This window comes from Erpetoichthys calabaricus, chromosome 2 (genome assembly GCF_900747795.2).
Source record: "Erpetoichthys calabaricus chromosome 2, fErpCal1.3, whole genome shotgun sequence".
NCBI lineage: Eukaryota > Metazoa > Chordata > Cladistia > Polypteriformes > Polypteridae > Erpetoichthys > Erpetoichthys calabaricus.
In genome coordinates this window covers 129,022,414-129,038,501 of record NC_041395.2, presented here as the reverse complement: position 1 = coordinate 129,038,501, position 16,088 = coordinate 129,022,414, and the positions used below count along the sequence as shown (strand labels likewise).

The 16,088-nt window shown below is 36.7% G+C and overlaps 1 protein-coding gene across 1 annotated transcript in view; it reads right to left on the bottom strand.

Annotated features, from left to right (window-relative positions):
- Positions 1-16,088, bottom strand: part of plch1 (phospholipase C, eta 1) — a 314,659-nt gene that overhangs the window by 51,141 nt on the left and 247,430 nt on the right. The window contains exons 10-12 of the mRNA XM_028794504.2: positions 14,459-14,630; positions 11,799-11,906; positions 9,167-9,328 (exon numbers count right to left, since the gene is read on the bottom strand). Of these exons, the coding sequence (XP_028650337.1) occupies positions 9,167-9,328; positions 11,799-11,906; positions 14,459-14,630 (442 nt within the window). The remainder of the gene's footprint in view (positions 1-9,166; positions 9,329-11,798; positions 11,907-14,458; positions 14,631-16,088) is intronic.

Here is a 16,088-nt window from a genome sequence, read left to right as displayed (position 1 = left end):
CAGAGGTCGGCAATTATTTCCTTATTAGGTGTTAATTTAGTAGCATTAGAAAACCAGCATGCCAGTGGATAACAACATATCATCCATACATGTGTGATTGGGGTGCATCAACAGGCGCAAGAACACATCTCAGACAGAAAGCCAAGTGCATCTTCTCCCAGCAGGGATACCAGATGGAGATGTAGGCAGGAACATCCTTTGGGATATAAATATATTGGAAGGACAGTGACTGCTAACAGTAGCAGGCTGCTATTGAGGTACCTGTAAACTTTTCTAGCTCTTTGGTTAGAACTGGGCCAGCAGTCTGATAGGGATACTTGGGGTCCCAGAGTGAACTCTGGGAAAACAACCCCAGGGATTTTGTAGGGTTATGCCTGAGACACTTCAGAGGAGACTGGAATTGACCTTGGAAGTGGTCCAGGGATTAGGTATAAAAGAGGTTAGTAGGCACTGCTTTGGGGAACTTGGTATTGGGTGGAGTGTAGATGAGTGTTCATGTGGCAGGTGGAAGGAGAAGACAAGAGGTGCAAGAAGGGAGAAAGGTTAAAAAGAGGGGTGTGAAGGGTTTTTCCATTTTTGCTTTACTATCTCATTGCTCATTTTATCTCCAAAGCCCTGTAACTTTTTTAATTCAGTTGTAATAAAACCTTCCTTCCCTTATTTTTTTTAGTTTCTTTGGCATTTTCTAGGTTTAGCAAGTGCAAGAGTGCCTCCCACAGGCCACATATGCTATGGAAATGTGCCAATACTGCAAGTTGCATATCTCTTACAAGCACTAATTTATTTTCAATTTTTGCACTCAAAGTTGTACTGTTACTAGCAGGATAAATTATTTTAATTATTATTATATTAACTAGTGCACACACAAAACTTGTGCATAATTACCATTAATGTGTATTGAAAAGTAAATTGGACTTAAAGTTTCAGAGTGGTCCTTGTCCCTGTCAGTCGTGGCTTGGTTGTACTATTTTTGGCCTACAGTTTCAGTTTTATTTTTGGCAATTCTGGTATGGTTATGGAGTTTAGTTTTATATCACAATCAAACAGAACTCTGGACATTATGGGTTTGGATTAATATTTGTTTAATGTTTGAAGATCCCTATATATCAAATTTAAAACAAGCAAAAGCAAAACCAGATATTGATTATATTTTTTGGTCAGCTATGCTGAACAGCCTGCACTTTTGCATGAAAATTGGTCACACAAGATGAGACTGCAGGAACCAATGTGGAGATGGAAGAAACTTCCAGAAGAACAACCCTCACTACAACACTCCATATGATCTGGGCTTTATTACAGAGAAGCCAGACGGAAGCCTTTTCTCAGTGAAAGACACACGGAAACCCACTGGGAGCTGGCAAAAGGGTACCTAAAGGACTTTCAGACTGTGGTAAACATGATTTTCTGGTCTGAAGAAACCTAGATTAGCATCATGTCTAGAAAGAACCAGGCACAATACAATTCCAACAGTGAAGCATAGTGATAGCAGCATCAATCTGTGGGGCTGATTTCCAGCAGCAGGGACTGTGAGACTAGTTACAGATATCCTTAATTAAAACCTGCTCCAGAGCGCTCTGAACCTCAGACACTCTGAAGGTTCATCTTAAAACAGGACAAGGACCCCAAGTACAAAAAAAAGACAACACAGGAGTGGATTAGGGCCAACTCTGAGAATGTTCTTGAGTTTCTCAACCAGATCCCTGACTTGACCCCAAAACAACATCATTGAGGAGACCTGAAAATAGCCTACTTCACCGATGGTCTCCACCCAGCCTGGCAGGGCTTGAGATGATCTGCTGAGAAGAACGGCAGAAAATCCCCAAATGTAGGTGTGTGAAGCTTGTCACATCATACCCAATCATTGTCAAATGTTCTTCAACAAAATACTAAGAGCTCTGAGTACTTGTCAATATACAGGTATATTCATAATAGAATAATATAGTTCAGTTTTTCATTTTTAACAAATTTTCAAAAATTTCTAAAATCCTCTTTATGCTTGAAATGAAAATGAACTTAAATGGTTTTAACAGAAGGCTACAACATAACAAAATGTGTAAAAAGTGAAGAGGTATGAATTATTTCTGAATCCACTGTATATTTGGATACAAAGAGAATAAAGTGACAAAGAAGGTGCAACAGGTGGGCATCCCAGAGGCACTGTTCTAGTCTATTTCTAGTCTGTGGTCCCATTACCTTTAGAATATAATTTATCCATTAATCCACTAATACTTTAAACACATGACAACAAGTATGTTTTGCACATTATGGCAAGGATGGCAAGGGAGGAACTTCTAGGCTGGGCTTTTTCATCTGAAAGTCCTGAGGTGTTGCTCATTTATTAAACCATAGTTCAGCCCTACGCATAACAGCAATTAGGCAGCTGTTCATGCATTCAATCACTTATGTCATGGTTGAAGGGAAGCCTTTTAGAGTTAATGTTCATTTTAACAAAGTGGAGTAATCAGCAGTCCATCAAAATAAAAGGATGCATAAAACTGTAGTCATTCACTCAAATGTAAACATAACACAATCATACAAGGTAAAAGACTGATTAATTTCAAATATATATATATATATATATATATATATATATATATATATATATATATATAGATATATATATATATAGATATATATATATATATATATATATATATATATATATATATATATATATATATATATATATATATCCTTTTGATACCTATCATACTTTAAAGTGCAAAAAAATTCAAATCTTTTACAAGATTGCCCTGTTTTGAATAAAAATATAATTTATATGTTACTTGAATTTCAAAATTCAATATAGGGCTTTGTCTCCTGGGCATGTAATATCAATGAGATCAAGACAGAGTTGCTTGTGTAGGATTTCTGTTCGACAGGCATTTTTGATTCTTTAATTATCCCCACTCATTCTAGTTGTTATAAAAGCAATAGCTACAGATCAAACACATACATATTCAAAATGCTAAATGGTATTCAAGTAGGGGGTGGAGAGGCAGCAGTAAAATAACATGCCAAATAGTCCATGGAAGTCTGAAAACTGAATAACGCAACAAAATCTACAACCTTCAGTTAGGGCAAAAATCAATTTTGTCTAATCTAAAGATATATTTTCTTTCAGCTATTCATTCATCCAATCAAACATCTCCTTACACGATTTGTCTAGTTAAAAGCAGCATGGAGACAGACCTAATGTGTGCAGCTGCCATCAGAAAGCAAGAGGTAGCCCTGAATGAGACTCCAAACTAGCACTGCCAAGCTGTTATGGACATTCAAAGAGTTCAAAGATTGTTGTGAGTGAAAAGAATCAGTGGATGATCAACAAGCAGAGTGTCAAAGACAAAAAGAATACCAAGGGTCAAAGTACCGAGAGATAAAACAACAGTGAGTAACCAGAACAAGAGAGGAGGAAAACAAAGTTGGTTGCCTATTAATTTCTCTTGCAATGTTGTTTGAATGAATGAAAGTTGCATAACATTTTATACAAAACCAGCAAAACAATCTTAAAGCTATACCCTACTTGAATTAATGCTAACTAACACTAAAGGAATAACAAAGTTCAAATGTTGTGATATGATACATCAGGTATACATGATCTACCTGACTACATGTAAATACTGAAAATCAAGATGCTAATTTTTTTTTTAATTTCAATTCAAAATGCAAAAATAACGGCAAAATAAAATTCTATACATAATATTACCCAAACAAACTCAAAAATCCACATACATATTGTGTTTAGGAGTCACAGACATGGCAAAAGGGTGCATGAGACCTCCAAAACTCTGATGACGGAGTCATGTATTACAAAAGCATCAGCTAGATGCAAATAATTATCCAGGACAGGGGTCGTGGACCTCCCTACGTTGGCTGCAATGTGGACTTCCTTTTTGAAAGTACTGGTGGTACACTAATCTAAGCCAACGCTGGCTTTTAGTTTCATTATTAACCATATTCTTCCTGATAAACCACATTCTGAGTTAAAACTTTCCAATTCATTTCTCTTGTAATGTCTGACTTAATGAAAATTGCATAACCTTTTACGCAAAGTCACCAACAAAAACAATCATGCTATGTACTATTGCCTAACTACACTAAATGAAGATGTGAAAATGATAAATGTCAAAATAAGAACTGATTGGTTTACAAAGCAAACAAGTGAATATGCCATGCCATATGTGTCACATTAAGTAAATGAAATGGAATTGCAAATGATTAATCAGTTATTTATGATGAAATGCTTATTTCAGGCTGAATAACACAGTGGACAATTTATTTTGGAAAAAATATCGATTCTTCCAGAATTTAATTTTGTAGTGTGATTTGTACTGACTATTAAATGACTGTTGTGAGCTGTGTTGGCAGCAGCCAAGTTTACTTAATACAAATGAACTTTTCCCCCTGACGTTCAATTCTATGCATGAACTTGTAAAATGCATTTACTTGAACAGAGCTCACAGGATATCAATATCATCGAGGCATGATGCAAGATGAATTATATATACCAAGTGGTAGTAAGCTAGTGTGCAGAACATATGTACATAGTATCAGACTGATACAGAGGTACTGGACATATTTACTTAACTGTCCGGTAAAACTCTCATGTACACTGTCACAAATGGCTGGGGTCCTTGTCAGGCTGGGACACCTCTTCACTGAGAGGACCAGGGGAGCAAGCGTGGGCAGAACAATACCTCCCCCCCGGAACGCTAGATGGCAGCCCCCCTGGGTTGCTGTGGTGCATCGGACTCCCGCAGGGCTTTATGGGAGTTGGACTTTGGTGCAGCCCTGTTGGGATCCATGGGCACTGCAAGGGGGTGCTGCAGCTGCTGCTGAGCCTTGGAGAGCAGCTCTTCTGCCACACCTGGAAGTGCTGCCAGAATTAGGTCAACGAGCACCTGGAGGACTTCCGGGTGCCTTAGAAAAGGAGCCAGCAGCCACTACTCGGGGAGACAGAGTCGGGAGGAGGATAGACGAAGCTTGCTTGAGGAGACAAAAGAGAAGAAGAGTATTGTGTGCTGCGATAGTGCTTGTGCTTATTGGGACCGTGTTGTGCCTCTGAGAAATGGAGAAGGCGTTGCCCACAGGTGAAGAAAAGAAAATAAAACTTTTGTGTTTTTATTAGTCTGCCTCCTGTGTCTGTCTGTCGGTTTAAGCGTTGGTATAGTGCCATCAATTGTTACAACACATATGGACATGGAACATCTGGCCACCCTATCAAAAAGTCTTACTGCTCTTTTAGATTTACTCCCTCCGATCAGATCCTTCTATAACTCTACAAAACTATCTTTTCATTTCAATTTCCATGAACTTTCACTTCCATGAACTGAAATTTATTTGGATTTTGTTTTTTGGACTCTGTTCTTCTGCTTCTTTCTTTATAATATTTGGTAAGCAGTTTGGGAATTGTCTTTTATAAATACCCAGTAACGTTTGCGTAGAGGTTGGTTTGATGATTCAAAAAGCCAATTATCTGGAAAGGGAAGGTGTATACTCAATCAAGCAGCAATATAAGTAAACCAATTATTAAAATTGTGTAAAAATCACAATAAGATGAACCATGAACATGAAACTTTTTTTTTTTATTAATGTAGTAAAATCTTCTTAATGAGCACACAGTTTACTGATGGTACATACACTGTTAAAAAAAATTAAAGGAACACTTAATCATCACAGTCTAACACCAAGGCATTTAAGCTTCAGGAATATCAATCTGTACAGTTAGAGAGCAAAAGTGATTGTAATTCAACTAAACCTGCTTCGGTGCAAAAACCACTTTCAAATATGGATTACTCAATGACTAAGTTTCATATGAACATGTAGTATGAGTTTCCTCTTCATATAATTCTAAATTTTGCCACTTCAAGGAATCAACGAATCATGGTGATACGCTACACCGGGTCTGGGATGAATAATACAACAGGATTGACTTATGCCATGTGACAAAGGGGTTGCATACTGCATTTGTATAATTAAGAAGAAGAGAGTACCTTTACAAATTTGTTTACATTTGTTCCACTTTACTGTTAATATTGAAGGGGAGTGTTATCCATAACACCTCGACAATATTCATCACTTTCAACGTTTTCAAAAGATTTCATGTACCCCTGCGTACTCCTAACTGTGAAGATTTCTAATCATTTCAGTGACCTTGCCATCAGGACAAATGGAAATTTTCATGGGCTGTTACACTGTATGCTACCAAAAGTGAAATAATAATAGGCCATTGGACAATAATAAAAATTGTTTCTTTAATGCTTTAAAAATATAAATTAAGAGAAGCATGGATCAAAAAAGAAAGGGTGGTGGAAAAAAATGGAGTAGATCGATCAAATCATGTCTATTCACCCAACACCTTCACCTTCTTATATGTCTGTTAGCACCGCTAGTGAGAGGGAACAGGAGCTGGAATATGTGGCAGCCATAGCTGATGGCACAGATGACCCCACTTAATATGCAACATAAGCAGCTACTCGGAGCTCCTTAGCAAATTACTTTTCCAATATAATTTGTTCAAGAGTTAGCTGAAATCTTATAAATTTGGTAATAAATATAAAAACATTTTTGTGATCAAATTTCTATTTGCCTTTAGTAAGATAAACCAATCATAAAAAGTGGCAGAAACAGTAGCAACAACAGCCACATCAAGCACAAAATGCAGAGAGAGAAGAATCAGAAAATGGAAAAATCAGAGATTAAGATTGGTGGCATGAAGTGGTCCACTAGTCAAACAGCTCCCCAACCAAACAAACAGCAGCCTGCCATGTCTTTATACTGGAGCAAGTAAGACTAGATTAAAGAAAGGGGATTTACAGAAGGATACAGAACTTTGATAAATGACAGCAGACAATTCAGTGTTTGTTAGGCTAGCTAATAGCTAAGTTGCCCTAATACTTCATTCAGACAGAAGTTGTCAAGGTTATCGTATAAACAACATGACTCGGTAGTTTATTTTCCCAAGATATTTTATGTGATAAATTGCTCTGATAGAATTCTGCTGGATCAACTTTTGTGATGCTTTTCTTAGTTCTGGAGCCTTATTTGCTCAGAGGGTTAATTCCCACACCCTATGCTGCAATGAAATGTTGGTATTTCTTTTGTTTTGGCTTTGAATTGGAAAACAAATACGAAATGAGAAGTGCTGTCTCTGAGCCATCCTGTATATTGAAAGCTTGTCTGTTGAGATGGTTGTCTGTAAAATTATAACATAATCTGCATTAACAGTATTTGATAATCAAAATTACATGCCACATTAGGGAACACTTTAGCAGCTAGTAATTTATGTAATATGCAAGAAAGACACAAAGATTTTGAAAAGGATTGCCTCCCCAAATTTGGAATTGCAAGATGGTGGATATATTATTGTGGCTATATTATTAACACTACAGTGCAAAACAGTACTTTTAAGATAATGTGGTTATTGCGCCCATTATTAGGCTTCACTCCCATCCAGTGTGTGTCCCGGTCTTTCCATGATGGTGCTCATTACAATATATTACTGTAACATAGTGTAAACTATAATATATATTAGGAGGTGAGACACAAAAATAACTGGACTGGGCTTGGGGCTTTCCTGAAAAACCATCTGGAGGTCGGCAAATAGCATCATCAACTCGCAAATTTTCTCTTTTTCTCGTAAAGCAGTTTTTGACTGACAAAAACATTCCTGTCCTCGATCATCCTCCCTATTCGCCCAATTTAGCTCCCTGTGATTTTTACTTATTCCCAAAAATCAAAAGTGACCTGAAGGGAACACATTTTTCTTCAATTGATGAAGTGAAGACAGAAACAGCAAGCCTGTTGAAGCGCCTCAAGGAAGAAGACTTCCAGCACTGTTTCAATCAATGGAAGATACGTATAGAGTGGTGTAGAGATCAGGAGGGGGAGTATATAGAAGGTGACAATTTTTTAGAATGCTTTAATTCATTAATTAATATTTATTTTTTACCAATCCAGTTATTTTTGTGTCTCACCTCGTATACATATACTTTATATGTATATGATGAAGACTGCCTATGTATGATTTGAAAAGGGAAATTAAAGTCCAATATTGCCTAAAGTGGGAGCATTTCCCATTCAACAAATGATTTTAAAAATAAAGACCATTCAAAATTCCATTAATTGTGTATCCTGTGCAAATACCACTGCCAATATCCATCTACTACTGCACAAAATATGTCCTTACCCTTTCCTGAAATCCTTTTCATGGCAGTAAAAATAGAATTTACCCCCAGTGTATCCTGTAAGTGGTCCTGGGAAGTCTTACACTTGTCCTGCTGATGCTCGAGCCATCTAAGCTATTTTATCACAAAATGCTAATTAGCCAGTAGCTCACATATTGACTTTGAGTTTAGATCAAATGATCCAACTATGGACTATCGAGACACCACTTACTGGCAAACACCACCTCTAGGCCTGGCCCCAAAAGTGGGCCTGAAATTTCTGTTCTGGTTGACATGTTTTTCTTCTAATTTTCTGGTCCTCTCCCATCAAGACAATCAGCATATGGTAACCATACCAGGAGCATAAAATGTCTGACAATAAAGCTATAGGTGCAGTCAGCATGACTGTCCCAAAACCACAATACTACAGTAGAAATACACACACATACAGTAATATAAAGTAACATAATACCGCATGACATACTGAAAACTACTTAATATAATTCTTGGCTGCAGGAGGCAAGAACCTATCTTGGCAGTACTGGGCACAGGGATACAGCATATTTAATATTTATAATGTGGAGTGGAGGGCACATTCACATTCAGATTACCCTGACCTGCATGCCTTTGGGGTTTGGGAGGAAAAGCAGAGCACCATAATAAAACCATGCAAAATATGAGAACTTGCAAACCCACTCAAGGAGTGACCAAGACAGGCCATGACTGAATCTGCCTCTAAAACTGTGACACCCTGCCATCTGAAAATATTTTTTGAAATCACATGCAGTATTTCACTCATAAACTGTTCATGATTTTCGTAAATAAGCAAAACTGTGCAGAGTAGATAGATAGATAGATAGATAGATAGATAGATAGATAGATAGATAGATAGATAGATAGATAGATAGATAGATAGATAGATAAAAATATTTATCATTAAAATTGTATGTAAAATACATCCTTCTGCAAAAAAAAAATCAGAAGTAAAAAAAAAAAAGTACCTTTTTAAGATTCAAATTTAGGCCTTCATGTGTTGCTTTCAGGAGAGCCCTTATGGTGAAACTGTCAGAATCCTCTTTATCGCCAATTTGTGATTCTTTCAGTAAGGAGTCCAGCTTCTTCCTTATAAATGATTCCACCTGATGTGTGTTTGCATCATTGCTCTAGAGAAATCACAAAAGCGAATCACAGTGTCATACAAAAGTAATGCACCGTGTAATTCAATCAAGTTTTAGTAAGAGAGAGGGAAACAGGCCAAAATGGGGAAAGATGGGGGTGGAGGATTGCTTTTGCAGCAGTATGATAAAGGGACCTCTCATGCCTTCAAAATGTTCCCCAGCCAATTTGCGAGAAAGAAGTGTTTGTCACATGTCAGCTGCAATCCATTCAAGTCCTATGGCACTTTTTCAGATACAATCACCACCACTATTGAATATGTGCATTGGAAGAACACAGGCATACCTTCTGGAAATAATCATTTTTAGAATAACATTTGCAAGTGTTGCATTATGCCCCGTGCATTGTGACTGTCCCTTCTGCTTGGTTTTGTGATTATTTCTGGTGGCAGCTGCCTCATTCATAACTCATCATATACATCATCAAGGGCTGTATGCTGTGTCAATGTTTGCAAAGTTGCCTTCTACATAAATTACTACATAAATTGGTAACGTTTTAGAAGGTGGATGCCTAAGTGCATCTATTAATCAGCTCCTTGAACAAGACCTGAGTAAACACTTTATTTGATTTTAATAAGACTGATGACCTTTCTGCTGGCTAACAGCCACCAGTGGACTCACCCAGACTGGCCAGGGCAATGGGTTGTCATTTTTTATAGCTGTAATACCGTAGGAGCTACCTATAGTGCAACTATTAGTCAATTACTGCTATGCAGCAACACCTTGGCAAAAGTTTCACTTGTGCTCCATTCAATAAGTAACTAATGTATTATGACAGCGTATTCTTCAAGCCTCAGTTTTAAAGTGTTACCTGTTTTCAACATTTTGCACTAATAAATGGTATCTAAAACAAATGTGAACAAAATTAAAAATACAAATGATATCCTAACTGAATGTTCAAAGCTGTCACATTTTGATGAAATGTAACATAATGCTGTCAATAATTCAGTTCAAAGTTTGCAGTAATAACAGCCTTATCTAGGCCATCAAAGGGCCTGTTTACACACACACACACCCAACCATTGGTCAAATTTACAATCATCAGTGACTTTAACACATTTTTGGAAATGTGGGAGAGAAAATGAGAGTACAAGCAAGCACATATATGAACAACGTTTAGACTCTGCAAAGGCAATGCCCAGGACACAAGACCTGTGAGTGAGCAGTGCCAACCACTGTGCCATCCTTGCTGCAACATGCTATGATAAATATAAATTGCAGATTTCTTGAAGGTAAAGTGTTCACACTGGATATCTGAAAATATGCTAATATAAATTTTTGCTGGAGGAGATGTTTTCAAGCAAACCAAACATTAATATGCACAGAGTTTTATAAACAAAACATTTTGTATAATGACTAAATGTTACTGTAAATTATGCAGATGTGTGATTTACAGCAATGGTGATTAAAAAAATCCCCAAGTAATGTAATAAAGATAAGACTTAGTGATTCATGGTAATAGCGTTAATAAAAATGATTGCCAGAGGGCATACTTATTACAGTCATTGTCCACCAGTTGGTACTTCTTTGTGCCCTGCAAGCACAAGCCACATGCTGTTGTCAAAAGTTTGTGTTTGCAGTTCCACAAACATTAAAACAACCTTTTTTAATTATTTAAAAATATTCAGTGTTGATTGGAATGTCAGGGCATAAGCATAAAATGTGAAAACATCAGTCTGTAAACAAAGTGAGATATGGAAATATGATTTATGAAAACAAGTCTTTATTACTTGCATTAAAGAAAAAAAAATTCACATTGGCAATAACATCACAATATTTTTTTGAAAACATGGTATTAATCTTTAAGTCTAGTCAGTATTGTCCTTCAGATTTAATATTCAAACTGATGTAGATGCTGTACTGTTTCTTTTCATATTGAAATGTTTAATCATGCAGATAACATGCAACATTGAGATATTCCCTGCAGATGGCAACATAAGATGTTTTAGCGACTAAGCATGATTGTTTGCTTCAGTGATTTCATTTTACCAATTTTACATCCTATACTGGTAATTTCTTATAGCAAAGGCAGGAGCAGAAGTGTTTCTGTTCCCTACTACTGCACATAATGTACAGTAAACGCCAAATACACAAATAGACTCACATGCCCGTAGTTTACAGAGCAGAATGAATTGCATGTTTTAGTTTATGCATTAAGATGTTGTTGATAAAAAATTTAATTGAACAATTGCAATAGCCAGTAAAACAAAAAGAATTCTTGCAAAACTAATATGGGGTAGATGAGAATAAGGATGAAACTGATTGAAAAAACAGCAATGAAAATAATTTCCAGAACTAACAAGATAAAAATGACCACAGGCCAGCATCTCTTGCAATAGGTTTTATCATATGCTATAAAAAAGTCAGAAATACTTAAAAGGCATCCACCGAAATACATATAACCCAAGACATCTTGCAGATAATGGCTGTCTTTGCAGCAAATTGGTTCTGAACTTACAGAGCAGTGTTTTAATTTGAAGTCATCTTCTATTTCATCTGCACTGTCATCATCTGAAACCTCTCCTTCTTCTGCATCGGCAGCGAGATATGAAGGCAGCCTCTTCCCCTGAATCAAAATTAAAAGTTAGATATTGGGTAAGCTGTAGACAAAATTGTTCAGCTTATAGGAAGTTCAGGACAAAATTCAGAAGCCATTTGGAAAGGGGGTATACATAACTGATGGTACAGTAGCACAAGTGATAAAGGCATACAAAGAATTAAAATAGGTTATTAAATAACTTATTTAATACCAAAACAGGACAAAATGAATCATTTTGTAAAACATTTACACAGATTATCTACTGCCAATTAAAGACAGTTAATGAGTTTCTAGTATACCCTTCTTGTTCGGTTGAGTTCTTTATTTAAAATATTACTGGCAGACAATAGGGTGTGTGTGTGTGTGTGTGTGTGTGTTTATAATTATCTGTCTGACAATCAAGTACTGCATTTCTCCATCCATCTTTGAATCTATCTAATATACTTGCTTTACATTATCTGTCTGTTTGTCTGTCCATTACTAACCTCTCCTCGTCTATTTATCCATCCAAGAGTTAAATCCATCTGAAACAATATATATATATATATATATATATATATATATATATAGTAAAACTAACGGGGATATACAAAAATGTATATTTCCATGTTTAGGATCCTACAGTTGATATATGTTACCTAGAAAATACCATCTAATTAAATGAGAAGAGCTCAGTATCTTTAGATCTCATGATAATGGCGATACTTGGCTTTCATAACTGCAGCTTCTTCTTCCTCTTCATCTTTTCTCACTTCTATTCGGGATCGATGTGCTTTGTCAACTGTCTCCATACAGCTTGGTCATGGCACATCCTCCCCAGTCAGACTCTTTGCCTTTGGATTTTCTTTTCTTCTTTTGGACTAACTTCTTTAGCCTGCCTGGTAGCCTTCTCTCATTTCCAACAGGAGTCAGGTGAAGCCTCTGCATGAAGCCTGCAGGGTACACTCTAGCATTTTTCTGAAGCTGATTACCAAGGTTTTGGTTAAGTTTAACATCCGGATGCCCTTCCTGCCACTAGCCCTCTCTGTTTTTCTGGGTTTGGGTCTGGCACCAAGATGGGCTGGTTTGTCCCCCAAGTTGGCTAGATTATTTCCTCCTTGCACCGTGTTCTTCAAATTATGAGAAGAACTAGAAAGTCTTGAACAATGTTTGCCTTATGTCACCAGTTAGTGCACTGTCCTAAAGTTTCACTCTCTCTAGAAGTACATGAATTCATATTTTGACATTTCACTCTGATACTTTCTATAGAATATAATTCTGTTTTCTGCCATATGTTATATTTAAACAAGCTACACAATGCATAATTCTGAATCCAGACACATTGAGAGAAAGAATAAATTGTATATCTTACACTGCAAATATCTAGTAGAAGGAAAATGATAAGGCAGTATAATTGTTGGTTTTATGGTTACAAAGGATGACACTGGACACAAACCAAAGCTAACTGTAGGATGCTATCACTAAAACAATCAATGTTTTATTTGCTGTTCATTTAATGGAGAACTTTATACCATGTGATTTACATGCAGCTTACTGCCTACTGTATGAGCATTATCAATACATTGGACATGTACAGTAGGTGAGTTAATTAGTTTACTCACATTGTACCAATACTAGATTAATTTGTAATGTATCTTTTATGACCACAATTAAATATCTTTATTACAACTCAATTAATAATTGAAATTAATAAATTTGAAGCTCACCAGATAATCTAAACATTTACATTTTGACCTAAAAAATAATGGGAGTCAATGTGAGTGTTTTTATTTTATTTTTTTAATGAGCATGATGGTATCATTTTATGAAAGGGGCTACATAAACATATTTGTTAGTCAGTTGCTGCTATGTAACAAGGCCTTAACAAAGGCTGTTTGTTCTTAATAAGGCTTACTGTGCACCATTGATAACATATTTGAAAAGGTACTACCTACAGTGCATCTGCTAGTCACTTTGGGTATATAATATGAACATAACAAAACAAAGCCTTTGTTTGTATTACAGAGCAATAAGTAACTAATAGATGCACTATACCCATAAAGCACTAATTCTAAAGTGTTATAAATGTTAAAAAAAAAAGGGTGATTATCATGAACAAAATCGCTTCAGTAAGCAAGTTTTCTGCTTTACTTTGCACCAGATGCCAGTAAAGAGCCTGGCTATGGGACTAAATGAGCAGCTTTAATCATTAAGACATTAATGGGTTTGAATGCAGCTTGCAGTTCACGTTGGCAAACACTTCATGTCCCATGTCAATTTAAGGGCTCTAAAATATGTAGATTGCAATCATCAGGTAATTATTTTCTTCTCAGTCACACTGAGCAGGTTTTGTTTAAATGTGTTGCTGCCAGTTTCTTATCTTTTTAATGCCTTTCCAGATTTAATTCTTTCAAGAAATATCTGAATGTCTGTACTGCCTTGTTGTTTACAGCACAATAAGTAAATTGGAGGCACATATTTTTAGCTCAATGACACGGTAGAAAGCTGTCAGGTTCTTGCTCAGATCAGTACTCACAACCAGAAGTAATTCTGAGGAAAGTGTACTCAGATGAACTCCAAGAGATAGATTATATACATACCTTGATGAGAATTTTGCCTTTTAAACTGTTGGGACTTGGAAGTTGTTTGGAGTCCCGGGCTAGTATGCCTTCCAGATCCAGCTTTTCCCCTAGAATTTCTTTCAGGTACTGGGCTATCTTTTTCTGCTGTGGAATGCTGCAGTGGTTCTCGATTGAAAGTATCACAGGGTACCTGCAACATAAGATTGCACTGAGTGATTTTCATAACAAGAAATATCCCATTCAATGTAGACATTGTGGCTATTTTAATGACTGGATTCCCATAGTTAGCATATATTACACCTCAAGGACACTGCAGTACAAGTGACGGACGTGAGTTTGGGATAGATGTCACTTGAGGAAAGTCATTGAAGGATTTGACCATACCATCATACTCAACTTTAGAGACCAAAATACAATATTATACAAGAAGGACTATTTTTGTACTAACTACGTACACTTGTATTGATTCATTTTTTATTACTTATTCATTATTATTCCTGCCTAATTTAATTTGTTTTTCTTTTTCTTGTAACATTTCTTTGACTTCTTGCAAACCACTTTAAGCTACATTCAGTGTGTGAAACTGTGCTAGAGAAATAAATGCTGATATTGTTTCATCACTACATTGCCACCCAAAAATATATAAGAACTAGGATACTTGCAGGCATTTTTACCATTCCTAAAAAAAGTTTAATGAATAATGTAAGTAATGCACAGACAACCTTGTTATTTTTTTAAAACTCTGCAGTGAATCCATTGGTGTTTTGCAAAGATGATTAAGGAGAGACATGGCTTGAATAAGAATGTCACCGTCAGTATAGTTTCTTTAACTTAAAGCACTATTTTTCATACCATCCTTCACTTTTTGTAGCAGCCCATGCTGTAAAGATTTTGGGTATTTGTTTTGTTTTATTGTTATTTTTGTATCTTATTGTTAATGATCATTTTTGCCACCATTTTCTTTGTCGTGGGTGCCACCATTTTGTGGTTCTCTTAGATAAGGTGGCCATCTCCTGTGCTACGAATACGAATTTGTGAATTGTCATGTCATCTTTGAGACACTATTTAAGATGACACAATCCTACTGGTAATAAAGATTTTGGATTAACAGCAAATTTCTCAGAGGGGTAGTTTGTTTTAAAAAAACAGGCTGTATGTCAGTGACTTTCTTGCTATGACTTTTGATTTAAATTGTTGACTTAACGTTTTGGGATTTGGTAATTCAGTTAATGGGCAGCAAGGTGGCGCAGTGGTAGTGCTGCTGCCTTGCAGTAAGGAGACTTGGGTTCGCTTCCTGGGTCCTCCCTGCATGGAGTTTGCATGTTCTCCCCGTGTCTGTGTGGGTTTCCTCTGGGTGCTCCGGTTTCTTCCCACAGTCCAAAGACATGCAGGTTAGGTGCATTGGTGATCCGAAATTGTCCCTAGTATGTGCTTGGTGTGTGGGTGTGTGCCCTGCGGTGGGCTGACGCCCTGCCCGGGATTTGTTCCTGCCTTGTGCCCTGTGTTGGCTGGTATTGGCTCCAGCGGACTCCTGTGTTCGGATATAGGGGGTTGAACAATGACTGACTGACTAATTCAGTTAACTGGTGTCCTTGTCTTTGACCACAGCCTGCTCTTCCATGGACTTTATGTACGCACATCGTTGTCG